Source organism: Girardinichthys multiradiatus, chromosome 7, assembly GCF_021462225.1.
Source record: "Girardinichthys multiradiatus isolate DD_20200921_A chromosome 7, DD_fGirMul_XY1, whole genome shotgun sequence".
Classification (NCBI taxonomy): domain Eukaryota; kingdom Metazoa; phylum Chordata; class Actinopteri; order Cyprinodontiformes; family Goodeidae; genus Girardinichthys; species Girardinichthys multiradiatus.
In genome coordinates, this window is record NC_061800.1 from 10787796 (window position 1) to 10810895 (window position 23100).

Genomic DNA, 23100 nt, shown 5'->3' on the forward strand with positions numbered 1-23100 from the left:
AGTTATGCACTCAATACTTGGTCGGGAATCCTTTTGCAGAAATGACTGCTTCAATGCGGCGTGGCATGGAGGCAATCAGCCTGTGGCACTGCTGAGGTCTTATGGAGGCCCAGGATGCTTCAATAGCGGCCTTTAGCTCATCCAGAGTGTTGGGTCTTGAGTCTCTCAACGTTCTCTTCACAATATCCCACAGATTCTCTATGGGGTTCAGGTCAGGAGAGTTGGCAGGCCAATTGAGCACAGTGATACCATGGTCAGTAAACCATTTACCAGTGGTTTTGGCACTGTGAGCAGGTGCCAGGTCGTGCTGAAAAATGAAATCTTCATCTCCATAAAGCTTTTCAGCAGATGGAAGCATGAAGTGCTCCAAAATCTCCTGATAGCTAGCTGCATTGACCCTGCCCTTGATAAAACACAGTGGACCAACACCAGCAGCTGACACGGCACCTCAGACCATCACTGACTGTGGGTACTTGACACTGGACTTCTGGCATTTTGGCATTTCCTTCTCCCCAGTCTTCCTCCAGACTCTGGCACCTTGATTTCCGAATGACATGCAGAATTTGCTTTCATCCGAAAAAAGTACTTTGGACCACTGAGCAACAGTCCAGTGCTGCTTCTCTGTAGCCCAGGTCAGGCGCTTCTGCCGCTGTTTCTGATTCAAAAGTGGCTTGACCTGGGGAATGCGGCACCTGTAGCCCATTTCCTGCACACGCCTGTGCACAGTGGCTCTGGATGTTTCTACTCCAGACTCAGTCCACTGCTTCCACAGGTCCCCCCCAAGGTCTGGAATCGGCCCTTCTCCACAATCTTCCTCAGGGTCCGGTCACCTCTTCTCGTTGTGCAGCGTTTTCTGCCACACGTTTTCCTTCCCACAGACTTCCCACTGAGGTGCCTTGATACAGCACTCTGGGAACAGCCTATTGGTTCAGAAATTTCTTTCTGTGTCTTACCCTCTTGCTTGAGGGTGTCAATAGTGGCCTTCTGGACAGCAGTCAGGTCGGCAGTCTTACCCATGATTTGGGTTTTGAGTGATGAACCATGCTGGGAGTTTTAAAGGTCTCAGGAATCTTTTGCCGGTGTTTAGAGTTAACTCGTTGATTCAGATGATTAGGTTCATAGCTCGTTTAGAGACCCTTTTAATGATATGCTAATTTTGTGAGATAGGAATTTTGGGTTTTCATGAGCTGTATGCCAAAATCATCCGTATTAAGACAATAAAAGACCTGAAATATATCAGTTAGTGTGCAATGAATCTAAAATATATGAATGTTAAATTTTCATCATGACATTATGGAAAATAATGAACTTTATCACAATATGCTAATATTTTGAGAAGGACCTGTACTTAACCAAGAGGCTGCCAGCACTTCAATGCGAGAGTGTTTTGCCATCAGTGATTTTGAAAGCCTATGCTTTGGATCTATGTCACTGAGTTTCTGACTTTGTTTCTGGAAGTTATTCTGGATGATCAAGCCTATCTTCATTCTGAGGATTCCTATCCTGTCATCTGCCTTTGTTTGGATTCGTATCAAGCTGGCAGCTTCTTGTCCTCTCCGTCTTCTGAGCAGAGCCACAAGCGTACCCTGTCCACCCTCCAACGTAAACCACCGCACATCGAACTTGTTTCTTTGTTCCAAGCTCACACAGAACAGCATTGAGTGAACTCTCTATGGATATCCCTGCTTAAGACCTAGATCCTCAGTCTCATTCCCCCTGGCGACCTGACCACCATAACCCAGTAAGCCGATCTCAGATTCATGATAATTATTTGTTCTTAGTTTCGTCTTACCTTCCGTTACCTGAACTCATCCATTCTAGTCACTTCTCTCCCTACAGTGAGATTTTTGTCCGTTTCGTTCCTGATTACATCACCAATAAAACAGTCTTTATTTTACTTCCTCCTCCTGAGTGTTCTCTGTATGTGGGTCAGAGATATTTCGAACATAATGACACATAGGGGAATTTCCCAGATTGTGAGGGATCATGCAAGTGTGGATATAATACCTGTGTCACTTTAACTGTGTTAGGAGGGGACAGAAAACAGCATGGAAAAAGATAGCACAGTATGGGCCACGTCTGCCACTCGTACTGAAATTAGAGGGGGCCTTACTCTATGAGAGCCCCGAGAACCATTTGATCCAAAATACCACACTTTGTTGGATATATATATATATATAACAGAAGTCATGAGTGGTTTAGGATTGACAAACTTATCTTATGACAGGGTGTTAAGGTAGTTGTTACAATATTCTACTCAGCAGCAGTTCCAATTTAAAACAAACCTCAAAGAACCTGCAAAGCTTTTGCAGCATACAGTGGACTAAATGTTTTGGGTCATCAAGTGACGACATAAACATCATAAGCTGTACCTCTTACCTGTCCACTGTTGGCGTAGTCGTCGACTGTAAGGGAGAGATCCAGCCGCAACGCCAGGCCAAAGTCACACAGGGCACACTCCTTCCTGTTCTTCACCACAACGTTGCTGCTCTTCAGGTCTCGATGGGCAACCGGTACCTACAGCAACAGAAATAAGATACAGCCAGGAAGCAGTCTTAATGACATTTTTTAGATATCTTAATGAGCTCAGAGCAACCTTTTTTAAATGCCTAAATTGACAAAAACATTTTTTGAAAGAAACAGCTAAAGATTAGCCTCTTAGGTAAGAGAAAAAAGAAAAGAAATATCTATTCTTTGTTTTCTTATAGTTGCCTTAGTTTAGGTATTTCTTGTTGCCTTACTTCTCAGATTTTCAATTTGGTTTCTGACTCTGTCCTTTCCATCTAAAATTTTCTTACACAACAAAAGATCATTAAATTGACTTTCTGTAGTTATAGATATATAGTTTAAATTTACCTTTGGAACCCCACTGGTTGTTGTGTCACTGTGGAGGTGAGATAATCCTTTTGCGATGCTCCCTGCCATGGCAAGTAGCTCCTCCCAGCTCATTATATTAGTTGAAAGGAAGTCCTGCAGATTTCCGAGGCTGTAGTAGGCCAAGACCAACCAGTAGGTTGGGGGGAAGGCTGGGCCCCTCTCTTCAGCTGCGAAGAACTGAACTATGTTGTCATGTTGCAGCGTAGTGTCAGAGAAGATAGAGCACTCGTTTCTCCAAGAGGCATACTCCTTGCTTGGGAATACCTTTACTGCCACAGTTTCATAACTGTTAACTCCCCCTTTCTTGCTATGCAGCAGTCGTGCCCTCCACACCTCAGCAAAGCGTCCCTTCCCCACCAGTTGATCCAGCTTAATGGGCAGTTCTTTTAGCTGCCAGTCTGACCTGTAACTGATACTGTCATTGTTTAGACTTAGCTCTTTGGTATGTTCAATTTCAAGAGCCACCAGGGCCTCCCCTCCACCTTCATCCTTTGGACCTGGTCCATCATGTGGCATGTTCAAAGCCCGATAGAGCTCTGGGGTGCATTTGGTGGGCCACTCGGGGCGGCGTATCCGGTGGAAATAGAAGGCAGCAGTGGCCACTATGACCACCAGGACTAGAGGTACCAAACTGATCACTACCACTGCGATAACATCTTTACTTTCCAACCTAGAAAAACCTGTAGAAACAATAAAAATGTGGTGTATTCACCCATGAAGTGGTTCTGTTTTTATCCATCAATAGCTAATGAAGATTCTTCTATCTTAAACCATTCATTAATCAATCAAGATGGCACTGAGTAAACAGCAGCAAGTTATATCGGCTCTGCCTCCTCTTTTCCTATTTTTAAGGGTTTCTAGATGTGTTTCTGTATTTTTCTTTAAAGGGGGTGAAACATTGTACAGTTGTGCACAAGGGAAGCCTACTTTTATTATTGTTGTTTTCAGCTTTTTCCAGTACGATTTTGGTACTCTTTGAGTCCACATGAGGGAACCCATGTGGATTTTACCAGGACCATTGTCTACACATGGGGCCATCTCCTCGGGCCCTGCTTTTCACCACGCAGAGAAACTGGAGATTCCTGCAGAAATACAGAGGAGAAGCAGAGGCTGCAGAGGAGACCGTAAGAAGCGGAGGTACAGACCATGTCTGCCCTCTGTGATTATGGGAAATGTACGCTCCATCTCCAACAAGACAGAGGAGCTGGCTGCGCTGACGTGACACTAGATGGAGTACCTGGAGTGCAGCCTCTTGTGTTTCACGGAGACATGGTTAAATGGACATATACCGGACTCAGTGGTTTCCCTGAAGGGGTTCAAACTCATGCGTGCAGGCTGGAGTGTGGCAGAGAGCGGTAAGAAGAAAGAAGGAGGGCTGGCGGTGCTTGTGAATGAGAGGTGGTGTGACAGGACGTATGTCCACGTAAAGGAGCCGCTCTGTACCCGGGACTTGGAGTTGCTTATTGTGGGCATACAGCCTTATTACCTCCTGAGGGAGTTTGGGCGTGTAATTTAGTTTTTCGTGTAGGCCTACATCTCGCCCTCGACCGCTGCTGCTGCTGCTGCTGCTGCTGCGTGTAAGCCTTCTCCCAACCTTCACGCAATACATCAAGTGCCATATGAGGGACAAAAAGACGCTGGACCTACTGTATGCTAAGGTGAAGGACATTTACAACTCCGCCCTCTTCCCCCTGCTTGGATGATCCGACCACAACTTGGTCCATCTGCTCCCCCAATACACACCCAAGGCTTAAGGTGAGAAGAAAAGGGGGCTAAGGTTAGAAGAGAGCGAGCACAGTGAAGATCTGTGAAAGAGTGGACTGAGGAGGCACATGAGAGATTGCAGGACTGTTTCCAGACCACAGACTAGGGCATGCTTTGCAGCTGTTATGGAGAAGACATTGATGGCCTGACCCACTGTATAACGGACTTGCTGTGTGGACAGCATTGTGCCAACCCAGAAGTTAAGGTCCTTCTCTGGGTGACCCTTGAGCTTAAAGCCCCTCTGAACCAGAAGAAGAGGGCTTTCAATTCAGGTGACAGAGAGGATCAGATGGGAGTTCAGCACGAGCTCCAGTGAAGGATCAGGAGGTGTAAAAAGGACTACGGGAAGAAGCTGGAGGGGCAGCTTGCACGGAACACCGTGCGGGACTTGTGGAGAGGACCTAAGAACATTTCTGGATTCGAACAGAGTGTCAGAGAGACCGCTGACGGAGACCAGTGCTGGGCAGATTAATTTAAGTGTTACTTTAATAGGTTTAGTTCTCTCCCCATTCCCTCTGCAGTCTGCAGCACTGGGGCCCCACAGGGTATAATCCTATCACCATTTCTTTTCACCCTTTATGCTGCAGACTTCACCTACACCAAGGACAGCGGTCATCTCCCGATGTTCTATGACAACTCAGCCATTGTGGGCTGTGTGTCTGAGGGGAACGAGCTAGGGTACAGGTCAGTCATCATGGACGTTGTGGACTGGTGTTAGAGCAACCACCTGTGCTTGAACACCAGTAAGACGAAGGAGATTCTGATCGACTTCAGGAGAAGGACACCACCTCACTCACCAGAAAACATAGATGGGGAAGACATTGAGTCAGTGGACAGTTTTGAGTACCTGGGTGTTCACCTCAACAATAAACTGGATTGGTCCCATAACACCAGCACCAAGAAGGACCAGAGTCACCTCTGTATTTGTAAATACCTGCAATCATTGTCACTTTAGCACAATCACCTCCACTATTGGACCACTGTACATAAGTTATTTTATTTTAATTTAATTTTATTGTATTATTACTACTTGTTTTTGCACATTTACCTTGTTCTTCTTTAATTGCACATTTCTTATCTACACCCTACTTGTTACTAAGAGCTTCTGTAACAAGTTGTGAGATTTATAAAGTCTGTCTTATCTTATCAACTCCAGCATCACACCAATCACATTCAATCATTCAAACTCCTTCCCTTTCTAGCTACATTCACTGAATCCCACTCCCTTCATCCATTGCTCACCATTGAATTCCTTGCTAAAGATGAGCTTGTCATTACATTCCTCTCCACCTTGGCATCCACAGACCATCATGGTCCCGTCCACTGCAGGCTGTGGGACCATATGACATTCCCTTGAGGTGATAGTCAGTAACAATACTGGATCAACACCATCTAGGGGTAGTGCTGGGTCATGGCACATCGTTTGCACTGTCAACGAGTCGTTTGTCTTCCTCCTGCAAGAGTGGAGAACATCTATAACAACTAAACTGTAAATTATTTTGTTAGTACCCGCAGCATTATATCATTATTATATCATAGATGACAAATTGATGGCATGACAGCAAAGACATAAGTTTTGCTGCTGCAATGTCAATCAATGTGCATATACAGAAACTCATTAATCCTTGACAGACAACTCAGAACACAAGATATCTTTATATGCTGATGATGTGATCCTTAACTTATCTGCCAGTATTTCTTATTTAATACATTTGATTGAATTAATTGAGCAGGATTTTGGTATCATTATTGTATTATTAGCAATTCAAATTTGTTATTTGTTTTTTTCATAACGAAAAAAGATTCAATTCTGTCATATGAACCAATTTTATTAATGCAAAGAAAGGATTTACCTAGTTTGGTGTCCAAATTACCTAATTATCAGGAAGGCCACAGTTGTAACATAAAGCAGGTGAAGGGCAGCACATTCTCCCGGGTGCCTTGAATAAACCTAAGGTTTTCTCTGCTATCTTTTTTCCTCTCAGCTCCTTCTGATCTCTGCTTTACTACAGGAAGCTGTGTGGGTTTGGATTGCCATGAACAGGAAATGAGAGGAGATACACAAAGGGATCCTTGTGGAAGACTGCTATCCAAACAAAACCAGATATTTGCTTTGCAATCATACAGAAAGGCACAGCAGTAGACTATTGGGACTACAAAATTTTGAAACAAATACTGGTCCTTCTCAAAATATTAGCATATTGTGATAAAGTTCATTATTTTCCATAATGTCATGATGAAAATTTAACATTCATATATTTTAGATTCATTGCACACTAACTGAAATATTTCAGGTCTTTTATTGTCTTAATACAGATGATTGTGGCATACAGCTCATGAAAACCCAAAATTCCTATCTCACAAAATTAGCATATCATTAAAAGGGTCTCTAAACGAGCTATGAACCTAATCATCTGAATCAACGAGTTAACTCTAAACACCTGCAAAAGATTCCTGAGGCCTTTAAAACTCCCAGCCTGGTTCATCACTCAAAACCCCAATCATGGGTAAGACTGCCGACCTGACTGCTGTCCAGAAGGCCACTATTGACACCCTCAAGCAAGAGGGTAAGACACAGAAAGACATTTCTGAACGAATAGGCTGTTCCCAGAGTGCTGTATCAAGGCACCTCAGTGGGAAGTCTGTGGGAAGGAAAAAGTGTGGCAGAAAACGCTGCACAACGAGAAGAGGTGACCGGACCCTGAGGAAGATTGTGGAGAAGGGCTGATTCCAGACCTTGGGGGACCTGCGGAAGCAGTGGACTGAGTCTGGAGTAGAAACATCCAGAGCCACCGTGCACAGGCGTGTGCAGGAAATGGGCTACAGGTGCCGCATTCCCCAGACCTGGGCTACAGAGAAGCAGCACTGGACTGTTGCTCAGTGGTCCAAAGTACTTTTTTCGGATGAAAGCAAATTCTGCATGTCATTCGGAAATCAAGGTGCCAGAGTCTGGAGGAAGACTGGGGAGAAGGAAATGCCAAAATGCCAGAAGTCCAGTGTCAAGTACCCACAGTCAGTGATGGTCTGGGGTGCCGTGTCAGCTGCTGGTGTTGGTCCACTGTGTTTTATCAAGGGCAGGGTCAATGCAGCTAGCTATCAGGAGATTTTGGAGCACTTCATGCTTCCATCTGCTGAAAAGCTTTATGGAGATGAAGATTTCATTTTTCAGCACGACCTGGCACCTGCTCACAGTGCCAAAACCACTGGTAAATGGTTTACTGACCATGGTATCACTGTGCTCAATTGGCCTGCCAACTCTCCTGACCTGAACCCCATAGAGAATCTGTGGGATATTGTGAAGAGAACGTTGAGAGACTCAAGACCCAACACTCTGGATGAGCTAAAGGCCGCTATCGAAGAATCCTGGGCCTCCATAAGACCTCAGCAGTGCCACAGGCTGATTGCCTCCATGCCACGCCGCATTGAAGCAGTCATCTCTGCAAAAGGATTCCCGACCAAGTATTGAGTGCATAACTGTACATGATTATTTAAAGGTTGACGTTTTTTGTATTAAAAACACTTTTCTTTTATTGGTCGGATGAAATATGTTAATTTTGTGAGATAGGAATTTTGGGTTTTCATGAGCTGTATGCCAAAATCATCCGTATTAAGACAATAAAAGACCTGAAATATTTCAGTTAGTGTGCAATGAATCTAAAATATATGAATGTTAAATTTTCATCATGACATTATGGAAAATAATGAACTTTATCACAATATGCTAATATTTTGAGAAGGACCTGTACATTTCAGTACTGTTTTTCCTTTTTTTCTTTTGTGGTCAGTAGTGAGCTGAGAGTGAATGTTTCATAATGCTGATCAACAACAAACTGAAGAAGCTTAGCTGTACTGTTTTCTGGCTGCCGGGACTACTGCCACTGGAGAACAATGACTGGATACTAAAAGCTTGAGGAACACTAGAACTGATACTAAATTACTACAAGAATCAGCCAGACAAAAGACTAAAGCCTCCAAACCAACCTGGCCCTAAATGAAACAGCAATAACTGCTTGTGCCACCCTTGTCGGCAACAACTGCGATCAAGCATTTGTGATAACTGGAAAACAGAGGCCTTTATTCGTGTCTAAATGTGACTGAAAAGTGAGAAAACACTTTAAAATTAACAGTGACTGAGTGAATGTCGAGATTCCCCTTGCAGAATGAAAAAATTGTTTTAAAGCCTTTACTGCATTACCCAGTGCTCAGAACAATATTAAAGTCCATGGAACTCAGTCCAGAAGTTAACCTGTGCATTTACACAAGCTGGAAAAGTCTTTAAAAGCCATTTCTAAACTTCAGACAACAAGATCATTCATTCAGACATTCGAATGTGTTTCCACTTTAGCGATTCCCAGAAGACCCACATTTTAACTCCCCGATAAAAGCAAAGGTGACAGATTATTCAATAAAAATCCAGAAACCACGAAGGTGCCAGTTTTTCAACTCCTTGGACTGAAAGGGTACTGAACTAAACAAAGGCCCCTGCTCCAAAATCTACATATCCAAGCTGGACTTAATCAACTAGTAAGCTATTTGGCAACAATGACAAGACAACTTCACTACAAACCTCAGATAAATGGCTGAAAAGTTGAACACAACTGGGTGTTTCGAGAGGAACTCAAGAAACTGGTTTTGCAGTAGATAAAGCATGTTCATTTAAATCTGGACTGGCCTTCCTAAAGCCCTGTCCTCAATTCTATTGGAATTTTCTGGACGATGCTCGAACACTTATTACTTTAAACAAACCAGTCAATGATGTAGAGTGGTCAAATATCCAGCTAGGCAATAAAAAGCACATGATTGAGGAACTTGTTAAGTGACATTTAAATAAAAATCAGTTGGCCTGTTTGGAATGTGTTTTTGTACATTTGTATGCATTTAGACACTGTGGGTGAATACAGCTAAATTATGCTAAGAAGAGCTGCGTGAAACCAAAACAATACAATGCAGTGCAGGTTATTAAGGAATCTCACCAAATAGAAATGCAGATATCCTCATTGGAGTTGCAGAAGGACGTCAGGTTGCAGTTACTGAAACAAATGTTGTCTTTGCACTTGGGCGTGGACACATCGCACCACTTACACAAGATGTAACCCCCCAAAGATTGGACGGTACCTGGAAGACGAGGAGGAGAGGACAGTAAATTGATACAACAGGATACCTGGGTAGCAGGCCTATATTTACCCTCTCCTGCAAAAAAACAAAACAAAAACATTGTCCTTTTTTGAGTTGCTTTCAGAATGAGCTGTATGGGCTCTGTCACTTTTATACAAATTAGCTGTATCAGACCACGCCCCCAACCAGCACTACATACACCTGAAAAGGAGCCTGAAACTTATAAGACACAAAAATAAGTACTTACATTTCTATCATCTGCAGATTTGCCATGAACAAAGGGACTGCATTTTTCTTCATTCTAAGTCTTTGTGCAAATCGTGACGTGTACTGATGTGAGTTCTCAAAGCAGTGCCATGGTGAAGTGATTTGCGCAAACTAGCACTGTCTTTGGCAATGTGACTGAAACATTGCCCTAATAATAAAATTAGGCCACAAATCTCTGATATCCGACAGCCGTAGAATGTGCATGGACACATGTGGGTCTTTGCAGCCAACAACAGAACATCTGCCTTTGAGGGTAGCCATAGTAAAGCGCGTATTAGGTAAAACCAGCCAGTGAGACGTGATCCTCTACTGAAAATCAAGTGGGTGGAGCTCTACCTCAGTAGCTAATCAGGGGCAGGACTCAGGTAACGTTGCTAAGCGCCAGTGTGATTATGACATCACAATTACACAGCTTTTGAAATCACGCGTTTTTCTAAAAAAAATGAATTCATTTATTCATTCATTTATAATAAAAAAAACTGCTGAATTTATTTATTTTTTGCATTTGGATTGTCAGTGTGCTGCAAAAACTGTTTTAACACAAACAAATTCAGCGTTGCTCAAGAGAACACCATGCTTTATAAGTTTAATCGTTTTTTGTTTTTTAGATATGTATATTTATACATACTGGACATATTTTATGTGATTTGTAAGAAGAAGACTTAGAATATCCATTTAACTGACAGTACTGAAAAAACATCCAGAACATGCAAACTCCATGCAGAAAGACCCCTGGTCAGGAGTCGAACCCAGGACCTTCTTGCTGCAAGGCACCAGTGTTTTTATATATATATATATATATTTATGACTATGAGTATTGTAGCTTCACACTGAAAGCATCAAAACAATTAATTATCACATGTGGAATTACATACTGTGTGGACCGCCTATGCGCTTGGGCCTGCCAAGTCTGTCCGGTTTTCTCCTCCTCCAGCAGATCCAACTCACCACCAGGTGGCGATCAGTGGACAGCTCAGCCTCTCTCTTCACCCGAGTGTCCAAAACATGCGGCCGAAGGTCTGATGATACGACAACAAAGTCGATCATCGACCTCCTGCCTAGGGTGTCCTGGTGCCAAGTGCACTGATGGACACCCTTATGTTTGAACATGGTGTTCGTTATGGACAATTCGTGACTAGCACAGAAGTCCAATAACAAAACACCACTCGGATTCAGATCGGGGAGGCCATTCCTCCCGATCACGCCTCTCCAGGTGTCACTGTCGTTTCCCACGTGGGCGTTGAAGTCCCCCAGCAGAATAATGGGGTCCCCGGGTGGGGCACTATCCCGCACCCCCGACAGGGACGCCAAGAAGGCCGGGTACTCTGCACTACCACTTGGCCCGTAGGCTGAAATGATAGTCAGAGACCTCTCCCCAACCCGAAGGCGCAGGGATATGACCCTCTCATCCACTGGGGTAAACCCCAACACGAGACAGCTGAGCTGGGGGGCAACAAGCAAACCCAGAACCCGGTGGTGGACACCGGCAGTAAGGGATGCTGTCAAGCTGAAGTAGAAGTCCTATCGGCTGTGGTTGGCTTGTGGGACTCCTGAGGCGGCTGACGGGTACCGTGAGGCCAAGCGTGCTGCGGCCCAGGCTGCGGCAGAGGCAAAAACTCGGGCCTGGGAGGAGTTTGGTGAGGCCATGGAGAAGGACTACCGGTTGGCCTCGAAGCGATTCTGGCAAACCGTCCGGCGCCTCAAGAGGGGGAAGCAGTGCTTCGCCAACACTGTTTAAAGTGGGGGTGGGAGGCTGCTAACCTTGACTGAGGACATTATCGGGCGGTGGAAGGAGTACTTCGAGGATCTCCTCAGTCCTGCCATCACGCATTCCGTGGTGGAAACAGAGGCTGGGGACTCGGGGTTGGACTCTTTCATCACCCAGGCTGAAGTCACCGAGGTGGTTAAAAAGCTCCGCGGTGGCAAGGCTTCGGGGGTGGATGAGATCCGCCCTGAGTACCTCAAGTCTCTGGATGTTGTAGGGCTGTCATGGTTGACACGCCTCTTCAACATTGCGTGGCGGTCGGGGACAGTGCCTCTGGACTGGCAGACTGGGGTGGTGGTCCACCCCACCCTCCGGTCCCCCTTCATAATAAGGGGGACCGGAGGGTGTGTTCCAACTACAGGGGGATCACACTCCTCAACCTCCCTGGTAAGGCCTACACCAGGGTATTGGAGAGGAGAGTCCGACCGATAGTCGAACCTCGGCTTCAGGAGGAGCAGTGTGCTTTTCGTCCCGGCCGTGGAACACTGGACCAGCTCTATACCCTCTACAGGGTGCTCGAGGGTTCATGGGAGTTTGCCCAACCGGTTCACATGTGTTTTGTGGACCTGGAGAAGGCATTCGACTGTGTCCCTCGTGATGCCCTGTGGGGGGTGCTCCAGGAGTATGGAATCGGGGGCCCTTTATTAGGGGCCATCCGGTCCCTGTACGAGCGTAGCAGGAGTTTGGTCCGCATTGCCGGCACTACGTCGGACCTGTTCCCGGTGCATGTTGGACTCCGGCAGGGCTGCCCTTTGTCACCGGTCCTGTTCATAACTTTTATGGACAGGATTTCTAGACGCAGCCAAGGGCCGGAGGGGGTCTGGTTTGGGGACCAGTGGATTTCGTCTCTTCTTTTTGTGGATGACGTGGTCCTGCTGGCCCCCTCTAGCCAAGACCTACAGCAAGCGCTGTGGCGGTTCGCAGCCGAGTGTGAAGCGGCTGGGATGAGGATCCTCCAAGTCTGAGGCCATGGTACTCGACCGGAAAAGGGTGGCTTGTCCTCTTCAGGTTGGAGGGGAGTTCCTGCCTCAAGTGGAGGAGTTTAAGTATCTCTGGGTCTTGTTCACGAGTGAGGGAAGAATGGAGCGGGAGATCGACAGACGGATCGGTGCGGCTGCCACAGTAATGGGGGCGCTGTGCCGGTCCGTTGTGGTGAAGAGAGAGCTGAGCCGAAAAGCGAAGCTCTCAATTTACCGGTCGGTCTACGTTCCTACCCTCACCTATGGCCATGAACTTTGGGTCATGACCGAAAGAACGAGATCCCGGATACAAGCGACTGAAATGAGCTTCCTCCGTAGGGTGGCCGGGCACTCCCTAAGAGATAGGGTGAGGAGCTTGGCCATCCGGGAGGGGCTCGGAGTAGAGTCGCTGCTCCTCCACATCGAGAGGAGCCAGTTGAGGTGGCTCGGGCATCTATACCGGATGCCTCCTGGACGCCTTCCTCGGGAGGTGTTCCAGGCACGTCCCACCGGGAGGAGGCCCAGGGGACGGCCCAGGACACGCTGGAGGGACTATGTCTCTCGGCCTGGGAACGCCTTGGGCTCCCCCTGGAGGAACTGGAGGAGGTGTCTGGAGAGAGGGACGTCTGGGCGTCTCTGCTGAGTCTGCTGCCCCCGCAACCCGGTCCTGGATAAGCGGAAGACGACGAGTACGAGTACTTGATGGTTTTTGCGACTGCACTTGGGGACACATTCGAAGTTTTCCCAATTGTTCGGACTGACTGACCTTAATTTCTTAAAGTAATGATGGCCACTCGTTTTTCTTTACTTAGCAAATTCTTTCTTGCCATTATATAAATTCTAACAGTCTATTCAGTAGGACTATCAGCTGTGTACTGTATCCACCTCCTGCACAACACAACTGATGGTCCCAACCCAATTTATAAGGCATAAAATCCCACTTATTAAACCTGACAGGGCACACCTGTGAAGTGAAAACCATTTCAGGTGACTACCTCTTGAAGCTCATCAACAGAATGGCAAGAGTGTGTGTAGCAGTAATCAAAGCAAAAGGTGGCTACTTTTAAGAACCTAGAATGTAAGACATATTTTCAGTTGTTTCACACTTTTTTGTTCAGTATATAATTCCACATGTGTTAATTCATAGTTTTGATGCCTTCAGTGTGAAACTACAATATTCATAGTCATGAAAATAAAGAAAACTCCTTGAATGAGAATGTGTGTCCAAACGTTTGGTCTGTACTGTATATACTGGTGTTGGACAATGAAACTGAAACATCTGTCATTTTAGTGTGTTAGTGTGTTTAGTAGTGAGGAATGTTCACAACTGGACTCATTTAACAGGTAGCATCATGGTACCATGCTAGAATTCACTGAGCTCCTGAGAGTGACCCATGTTTGTAGAATTAGTCTTCATGTCTAGGTGCTGGATTCTATTTCTACAATATAATGCACGATGAACACTCTTAGACCTAGAGAACAATCTAACAACAGCAAAAAAAAAAAAAAAAAAAAACACAAACCAAAGAAAAGTTTACCCCAAACAGCTTTTTTTTTTATACAATGAGTATTTTTAGTTAATAGATCAGTTTATTTTTTTAATTAGACCTTCAATAACTTTCTTTTTACCCTGTAAATGTTATAAACAACAAACAATGTTGGACAATGAAACTGAAACATCTGTCATTTTAGTGTGGGAGGTTTCATGGCTAAATTGGAGCAGCCTGGTAGCCAGTCTTCATTGATTGCACATTGCACCAGTAAGAGCAGAGTGTGAAGGTTCAATTAGCAGGGTAAGAGCACAGTTTTGCTCGAAATATTGAAAAGAACACAACATTATGGGTGGCATACCAGAGTTCAAAAGAGGACAAATTGTCGGTGCACGTCTTGCTGGCGCATCTGTGACCAAGACAGCAAGTCTTTGTGATGTATCAAGAGCCACGGTATCCAGGGTAATGTCAGCATACCACCAAGAAGAACGAAGCACATCCAACAGGATTAACTGTGGATGCAAGAGGAAGCTGTCTGAAAGGGATGTTCGGGAGCTAACCCGGATTGTATCCAAAAAACATAAAACCACGGCTGCCCAAATCACGGCAGAATTAAATGTGCACCTCAACTCTCTTGTTTCCACCAGAACTGTCCGTCAGGAGCTCCACAGGGTCAATATACACGGCCGGGCTGCTTTAGCCAAACCTTTGGTCACTCATGCCAATGCCAAATGTCGGTTTCAATGGTGCAAGGAGCGCAAATCTTGGGCTGTGGACAATGTGAAACATGTATTGTTCTCTGATGAGTCCACCTTCACTGTTTTCCCCACATCCGGGAGAGTTACGGTGTGGAGAAGCCTCAAAGAAGCGTACCACCCAGACTGTTGCATGCCCAGAGTGAAGCATGGGGGTGGATCAGTGAAGGTTTGGGCTGCCATATCATGGCATTCCCTTGGCCCAATACTTGTGCTAGATGGGCGCGTCACTGCCAAGGACTACCGAACCATTCTTGAGGACCATTTGCATCCAGTGGTTCAAGCATTGTATCCTGAAGGCAGTGCCGTGTATCAGGATGACAATGCACCAATACACACAGCAAGACTGGTGAAAGATTAGTTTGATGAACATGAAAGTGAAGATGAACATCTCCCATGGCCTGCACAGTCACCAGATCTAAATATTATTGAGCCACTTTGGGGTGTTTTGGAGGAGCGAGTCAGGAAACGTTTTCCTCCACCAGTATCACATAGTGACCTGGCCACTATCCTGCAAGAAGAATGGCTTAAAATCCCTCTGACCACTGTGCAGGACTTGTATATGTCATTCCCAAGACGAATTGACGCTGTATTGGTCGGAAAAGGAGGCCCTACATCATACTAATAAATTATTGTGGTCTAAAACCGGGTGTTTCAGTTTCATTGTCCAACCCCTGTATATTTGTGTGATTGAGCTGGACAATATATCGAATCACAGCTGTCATCACAAAATCAATCTGTGCAATACTTAAATGGCAGAGGACAATTTGATACATTGTTTTGAAAGATATTATTTTTTTAGTCCCATGCATAGACAGTGATGGGACCACAGCCATGGTTACAACGTGAAAGGCCAATACAGACTTTTCTGGAACTTTAAAAATAAATTGCATTAACCTATTTCCGGCACAGCCAGGAAACGGGGTAACTGCGGACTTCCTGTGATGTCACTGTCCAAATAAAAGCACCGCTCTTGCTACATCCTACCTCTTCCATCCGGAGACCACTGTGAGGTTGGTAGGAGAGACAGCACGCTATTGTCTCTATGCTGGCAAACAGACATAACTCTTCAACTGTAGCCGAGAGTGTCATACGATTATCGATCATATGCATTAAGTACGAATGAATCACTGTTTGTGTATCCGGTATTCATTCATGAACGGGATAATTAAGGTACAAGCGTGGCTTGACTTTTCTCTTTGAGATTTACAGAGATTAACTGTTTCTAGAGAGTTCCCAGCACAATGCTGAGTGGAGCAGTTTCCCAAAGCAAGGACAACGGAACGCATCACCGTGGTTACAGCAGTTAACGTGCAGTGTGGTCAGCGGACAGAGCAAGCCGCCCAGCCACAGCTTTGGAGGTTAGCTGTAGCTAACCCTTTGTTCACAGAGCTTTCTTCAAACTGCGTCGTCGCCCGGACACTTCTCCTCAGCATGGTTCACATACGAGGTTAGGGTTTGGGCAGAGAGATATTTAGAATGAAATAATCTAAACGTTTTTCATTTTATGAAGTTTGGTTTTGTTTGTGTTGAACTCAGCTATCTTGGTGCTAGCAGAATATCTGCAGCACACGTTCAGCTAACCTCCAGAGCTGTTTGTGTGTTTTTAAAGTTAAGACAAACTTTATTTAAAGGGTGATTTTAAACACAGAAGATTTATCATAACGCGCCGTCCGCGCTTATGCATTTTAACCCTTTTATTGACGGTATTTTTAAAGGTGTGTTTGATTCTGGTGCGAAGCTATCAGCCTCTTTTGTTAGCTTTAACTGCTAACAGCTAAGAACACGTGCTTGCCTGCTAGAGTATTTACCCAGAAAGGTTGTTAATTTTCAATCCAGTAAATATTTCCCTAAAAACGTTTTGCTAAACTTGATAACTAAGTAAACACCATTAAGCCCCATTTCTCCAGAAAGATTTGGCTCTTTTCCAAAATATTTCTTTAAATATTTTACCATTTCCTTAATATTTCTTTAAATACTATTTTAATAAATAAAGGCAGCTAATGAGACAACGTTGAGAATTAGTCATCCAGAAGGTTGGTTTTCAATCATCTTTAATCAACTTGTTTAATCAAATTGTACATAGCCCTTTAGTCTTCGTTATTCTTTCATTCTGCTTGGTAGTTTAGTTGGATTGTTTTAGCATAGTAAAGAGTTTGTTGATTGAAATGTGTTTGACTTTGAGTTAACTTATTTTTGTTAATAAATTCTTGTATTTTAAGAAATTGTTTGAATTCATTCCATGTGTGCAGAGTTTTGCTGTTCAATAATGTCAGAGCTTGGCTCATCCCTTTTGATTTTGTCCTATTATCACCGCCTTATTAGGCTGGTATTCACAGGACAACCCTTAACAGACCGAAATATTATTTGATAAAATATTAAGGTATTAATATTAAATAACATATTCAGATTCATAGTCACAACAACAGTAATGTAGTTGGCCTGTTAAATAGACTTTCCCTGCCCTGGATGGCCACACTTGATGTATGTTTTCAGTGGCTGAGATACAGCAGCTCACAAAAAGTGGTGGGAACAACGTAAGGAAAGACAAGATGGAAACGAAGTGAAGAAAATGTGATTTAATCGTAATCTACATTATGATTGTAGTGCTCAGCAATAGTATTGCAATTCTACGTTTTCTGAATATCCTGCAGGCCTGTTTGGGACTCGTCAAAACGCAAGACCCAGCAGAGTTAAAGGCAACATCTACATGTATTCCAAGGTTAATATATAAACAGGCTATGTAATATTACAATGTAATGTTTAGTATGTCCCGATATACAGCATTGAATGCAGCCTCTGTGACTTAAAACAGGACAATATTTTGCAGTTGTAATTTTTATTTCATCTAGTTTCCCTGGTAGCTTTGTATGATCAGTTTTTTTTAAAGCTGGACCTTGAGACATCAAATCTAGAATAATAAATATGCTCATTGATTTGGGTGACATAAAGGATCGTTCTGTCTCTTCAGCCACTCGGGGTAGATGTCATCTTTGTCACCACACACAAAACAAAAAAGTTACTTTAATATCAAATATTATATGAAATTCATAATTGGAGTATAACCATAAATATTGCATATTTGTTGTGTCATTATTCTCTCTATCAGCTACATGTGTTCGTATGTTTGTTTAATTTTCAAACTTTCTGGTTCCGTTTTAAAGGATAAACACATAAACCAAGATTTTCTTTTAGTGCCAGTCTCTGTCTTCTCCACTGTCTTAAAGAGTGCCAAGAAATCCTCAATGTGTTGCTGTACAAGTCACATTTCACATACACTTGCTCTTTGTTAGATGTGATATAATGGTGGGGTTTTTATGGAGGAGCCGTACACTGAATGGTGGTAACAGAAAGTGTATTCTCTCAAGTACTGTAGATAAGTCTGACATTTCTACATTCAGAAGGCTTTTCCTACTGAAACAAGACTAGACCCAAAAGCACCAATTGGTCAAATCGAAAGCTGTTTAAACTTTTGAACACATTTATATTGGTTTGTTTTGGATATAATTTGGTACGCATGCAGGATGTCATTAACATCCAGAGCAGAGACACCTGGTTTGGAGCGGTTCTGTTACCGGAAGGCATGAACTGATGACTATTGGAGTTTTATCGTGTTCACCGAACAATCTTGCCTGTGCATTTCCACAGATGACTATTGTGCCCACTTATGGAGATGTCCGAGTTAGAGAACCGACCATGCTGATGGTGATAGTAATGGTGTGTAGAGAAACACTGGCGTTACTCTTGGCATCATGGTGTGGGAAGCTTGAGAGTATGACATCAGGTCACCTCTGGTAGGGATTTGCTGGGCCCTGACCACAAAGATCCAAAAGTTTCTGGCACAACTTCACCAACGTTGTGCCAACGTTGTGAAGAGGGTCAACGAACTGGTAAGGTGAAAACTTCAGCAACACTTGAAGTACTTGGAACAAACTTTATAAACAGACCAATGCGTTTCAGCTTGCGGCCTTCTTCAGGGGCATTACAAATCACCACACAAGTTGTATTTAAATAAAAATACAATCCAGAAAAAAATTAAAATAAACTAATCATATGTACACACATTCACCAACTGACCAATCAGCATACAGGGGGATGGTACTTGCTGACTGGTTAAACTAGTGCCCAATTAGGCTCTGTCTGAAAACACTTTGCCTTAAAAGGGAACATAACATCCCAGACTTACAACAGCACCTCATTATCAGAAATGCACAATAAATTCAAACAAACAAAAGCAACACATTGCACCCATATGAACACTAAAAATAATAGTATTATGATAAAGATTTCCACTTGATTACAGCAATAGGCAATGCCATTACAAGTTCATTTCTGTATATAGATACTATCTCAGATCAAGAAAATAAAAAACAATCGAATTAATAAAAAACACAAATGTAACAATGGGGTCAGTTTCAAAAGCTCAATAATAGATAGATTCTCATTCATTTCTGTAGGAGCTAAACTCTAGGCAAAATATCCAGAGCGCCTCTTTCTTTTTAAAGTAAGATTGCTATTACCCCCTGTTTGGCTGGCTTTGATGGCTTCGATGCTAATAAAAAATAACAATGAAGGTGAGCTGCAATGTTTTTCATTAAAATGTCTTGCAACAGGACTAGTAAGATCATTCCTCTCTTCTGTGTTCTTTGATTTGTTCTTTTAAAGGACATGATGCATATTTTATTGCATGGGCACTGTATCATATGAATGACATTTTTGGTTTTACAAGTAAGAAAGCTTTTTATGTTGATGACCTTTCCGCCAATTGGATGTTTAAATGATTTAAACATTTTTTGTATACTGACAATTTATGCAAGCCCCACATTTCAAGTTACCTTGTAGGTTATGGATTATCAGGCTTGTTTCTGGGATGTTATGAAAAGTTCTTACAACCCTGTCCCTAGTATTTTTACCTCTCTTATAGGTTATTATTGGGGGTTCATTAAAAATACATTGTAAATTCATATCACTCTGAAGAAGGTGCCAATTTTTTAAGATTATTTCTTTAATGTTCCTTGTTTTTGGTCTGAAGGTTGTACAAAAAACAAGATTTGATTTAGGTTTTAGGGCTTTTTTAGTTTCTAAGTAGAAATTTCCACTTCTCGAGTCCACCTTGTTCTCTACAGTTCTTAGCCAGTCCTTGTAATTTCTTTCTTTGAATTTTTGTAACATCTTTTCTTTGTTCTTATTGTATTGTTTTGGCATTTCACAGATTTATTTAGGTCTAGTGAGTTGGCTTACAGGTAGGCCTTTTTTTTTAAGGTGGATGGGATGAAAGCTTCCAGCGTGAAGAAATGTATTCGATCAGACGGTTTTGTGTAAAGAGAGGATGACAAATATTTCTCTTTTTGTGACTTTTATGTCAAGAAAATTGATTTCCTCAGAACTCAATTCAAAGGTAAAAGGTAAACCTGCAAAGTTTCCATTTAGAAATTCTACAAACTGCAGTAAGGTGGCGACAACCCTGACCACAAAGCAATGAGCCAGTGAGATCCTATGTCTACGTGTGGTATGGGTGTTCATAGACTGCCTGGGTAATGTTAAGGTCCTCTTATGGCCTGTCCCTGCTTAAGAAAAGGTCTCCACAGCATGATGCTAACATGTACTTGTTTCTGTCAAACATGTTGGCATTCAGCATTAATGGCAACTCCAACCCTATGTCGTTTTGCCGGATCTCCTGGGGCAGTTACATTAGTCGTGGGCCAAACTGCATCAGACTCTTAATTGTATCCAGGCCCGTGGGGATGCCACACCCTGCTTACATGGGACCAGCAGTGCGGCCTATTTGGTTTTTGCTTGATTAGAGTCAGTGTTTTTCCCTTAAACGTGGTTATAGTTGACATTACAAGAACCACATCTAACTTCTAAGATAAAGGTAAAACTTATAGGCCCTGATTTATTGCTCAGTTCAATCTGCCAAAATACCATTATTAAACCATTATGGAACTACTAACTATGTAACAAATTGCAGTCATATGGTTAAGGGTTACGTCACCCAATAACAAGTGTGATCAGAGGTTGGACATTAGGTAGCTCATTGTTTGGCTCTAATCTATATTTACGACTTATCAAGGAGGTCACAAAAGAACCTAGATAAACATCTAAAACTCTGCAGACCTCACTTGTCCAAGCTGAGTGTTCATGACTCAACATTAAGAAAGACACTGGGCAAAACTGCATTAATGGGAGACTTTCAAGGCCAGAAAAAGTGCTGATCAAAAAAACAAAAACAAAAAGGCCCATCTCACATTTTCCAAAATAAAGCATGATAATCATCCACAGGGGTTTGGTAAAATATTCTGTGGACTCATGAGACAGAAGTGGAGCTTTATTGGATATGTGTGAGCTGTTACATCTGACCTAAAACTAACATATTTTCAGAAAAAGAACATCACCCATCAAAGATGGTGGTGGTTGTAGAGCTGCTTTACTGCTCTCTACCAGCAAATGTTTGGTCATCAGCTTATGACTTTAAGCTCAATCACACATGGATTCTGTAGCAGGACAACGACCCAAAACACAGCAACAAGCTATCTCTGATTGACTCAAAACCCAAAACATACAAAATAAATATTCTAGTGGGGCGAAAGCTCTGACCTAAATCCAATCAGATACTGTGGCCAGAACTTATGCAGGTTGTTCATGCTCGAAAACCCTCCTTTTGGTATTAAGTCACATTTTCTTTGTTTGATAATACCTTTTTATTGGATGACCTGAAACATTTTAGTGTGAGAAACAACCAAAAACAGAAGAGATCTGTAGGAGGACAAATACTGTTTTCAAACACTAAAGGCCTATATAAATAGAAATTGGAAAAAAGGAGTTATTTATTTATTTATTTTCAGATCTGACGCCCTGGTATGACTTTTTGGGTAGAAAAGATTAGAGCAAATACAAAACAAAAGCAAAGACAGCGAGAATGCTTAAGGTAAGCAAAAGTGCTTTTTAAAGTGATCATATTAGAGGCAAATATCCCAGTCAGTCTAAAAGCTATGAATGTTAAGGATCTGTTTGTTTTACTGCTGACACATCAAGTACAAAGTGCTGACAAAGGCTGGCTTTTATGAGTTTTTTTTTTGTAAGGATTCTGTAAATTACACTAAATCTGGGAAAGAAAGTGGATTTTACTCATACTGGATGCCCTTATTAGTTAAAAATGTAGAGCACGGAACTTTTCCAAAACAAAGCAACCCCCACTCCATCCACCCCCCAGCCTGGCTTTCTTTAAATAACTCCTGAAGCAAAGACATGAAAAGTTTACTGCAGGCAGCACTCACCGGCTGCCAGGAGGATCCCGGTCCAAAGCGTCCAGCACCGAGCCATTTTGTGTGGGAGAAACCCAGTTAATGTGTCGTTAGATCTACATGTTCTGCCTCTGTGTGAGCAGAGAGAGACGGAGACCTCCAGATGTTTTTCATCCAGATGTGCTTTGGCCCCGCCTCTCTCATTTCTTCACATGTGTGACATGGAGCCAAGGAGCCCCAGCTGACATGATGGCTCCATTGGCAGTGCAAATCACCACTTGTTTTACTCGAAGAGAAAAAGCTTTCCCTGCAACTTTATTCTTTTTTTGTTTCAATCTATGTGACATGGATTAGTTCTTATCTCTGAATTTCTATTTTGTTTACTTTTAAAATCAAAAAATACCATTTCTGTTTCTTCATGTATTTTCTTCATTTTACATGATCAAAGATATACATTTTATTTGCAGTGCTTCATGAGAGACTTGCTGTGGCTTCTTTGTGTTGTAGGTTATAATTTAATTTCAATTATTAAAAAAGTTGGTCATTCTGATACATGTAATACAACTACCAACATTCATGTTTGATTTGTAAAGTGACTAGACCATTTGTTTTAAATGTGAATGTTTTATCGTTTTTAATCTGAGAGGAAGAACGTCGCAGAAACGTCATTTAAAACATGTTATGAAAAGTCAAAGATAAAAAAAAACCTTTTTAGAAATGTTTTTTCAGGAGTTAGATAAAAAGTGTTAAAAGAAGAGGAATAGAATAAATACTTTACTTTTCCTGTGTTTTGTATGGGTATAAACCTTGGCCTCTCTAACAATCAGCATAAAAATGAGAAAAGGGTTTTTATTCCTTTAATAC

General features: G+C 42.8%; 1 protein-coding gene across 3 annotated transcripts in view; it reads right to left on the bottom strand.

Moving 5' to 3' along the window:
- tgfbr2l (transforming growth factor beta receptor-like) overlaps positions 1 to 22530 on the bottom strand; it is a 28469-nt gene extending 5939 nt beyond the window's left edge. For all 3 annotated transcript variants that reach the window (XR_007039103.1, XR_007039102.1, XM_047371208.1), the window contains exons 1-5: positions 22270 to 22530; positions 9615 to 9756; positions 5884 to 6095; positions 2857 to 3557; positions 2380 to 2517 (exon numbers count right to left, since the gene is read on the bottom strand). Coding sequence is in view for 1 of the 3 variants with exons in the window: in XM_047371208.1 (XP_047227164.1) it covers positions 2380 to 2517; positions 2857 to 3557; positions 5884 to 6095; positions 9615 to 9756; positions 22270 to 22315 (1239 nt within the window). In the remaining 2 variants the exon portion in view is untranslated. The remainder of the gene's footprint in view (positions 1 to 2379; positions 2518 to 2856; positions 3558 to 5883; positions 6096 to 9614; positions 9757 to 22269) is intronic.
- Between the last annotated feature and the right edge of the window lie 570 nt (positions 22531 to 23100).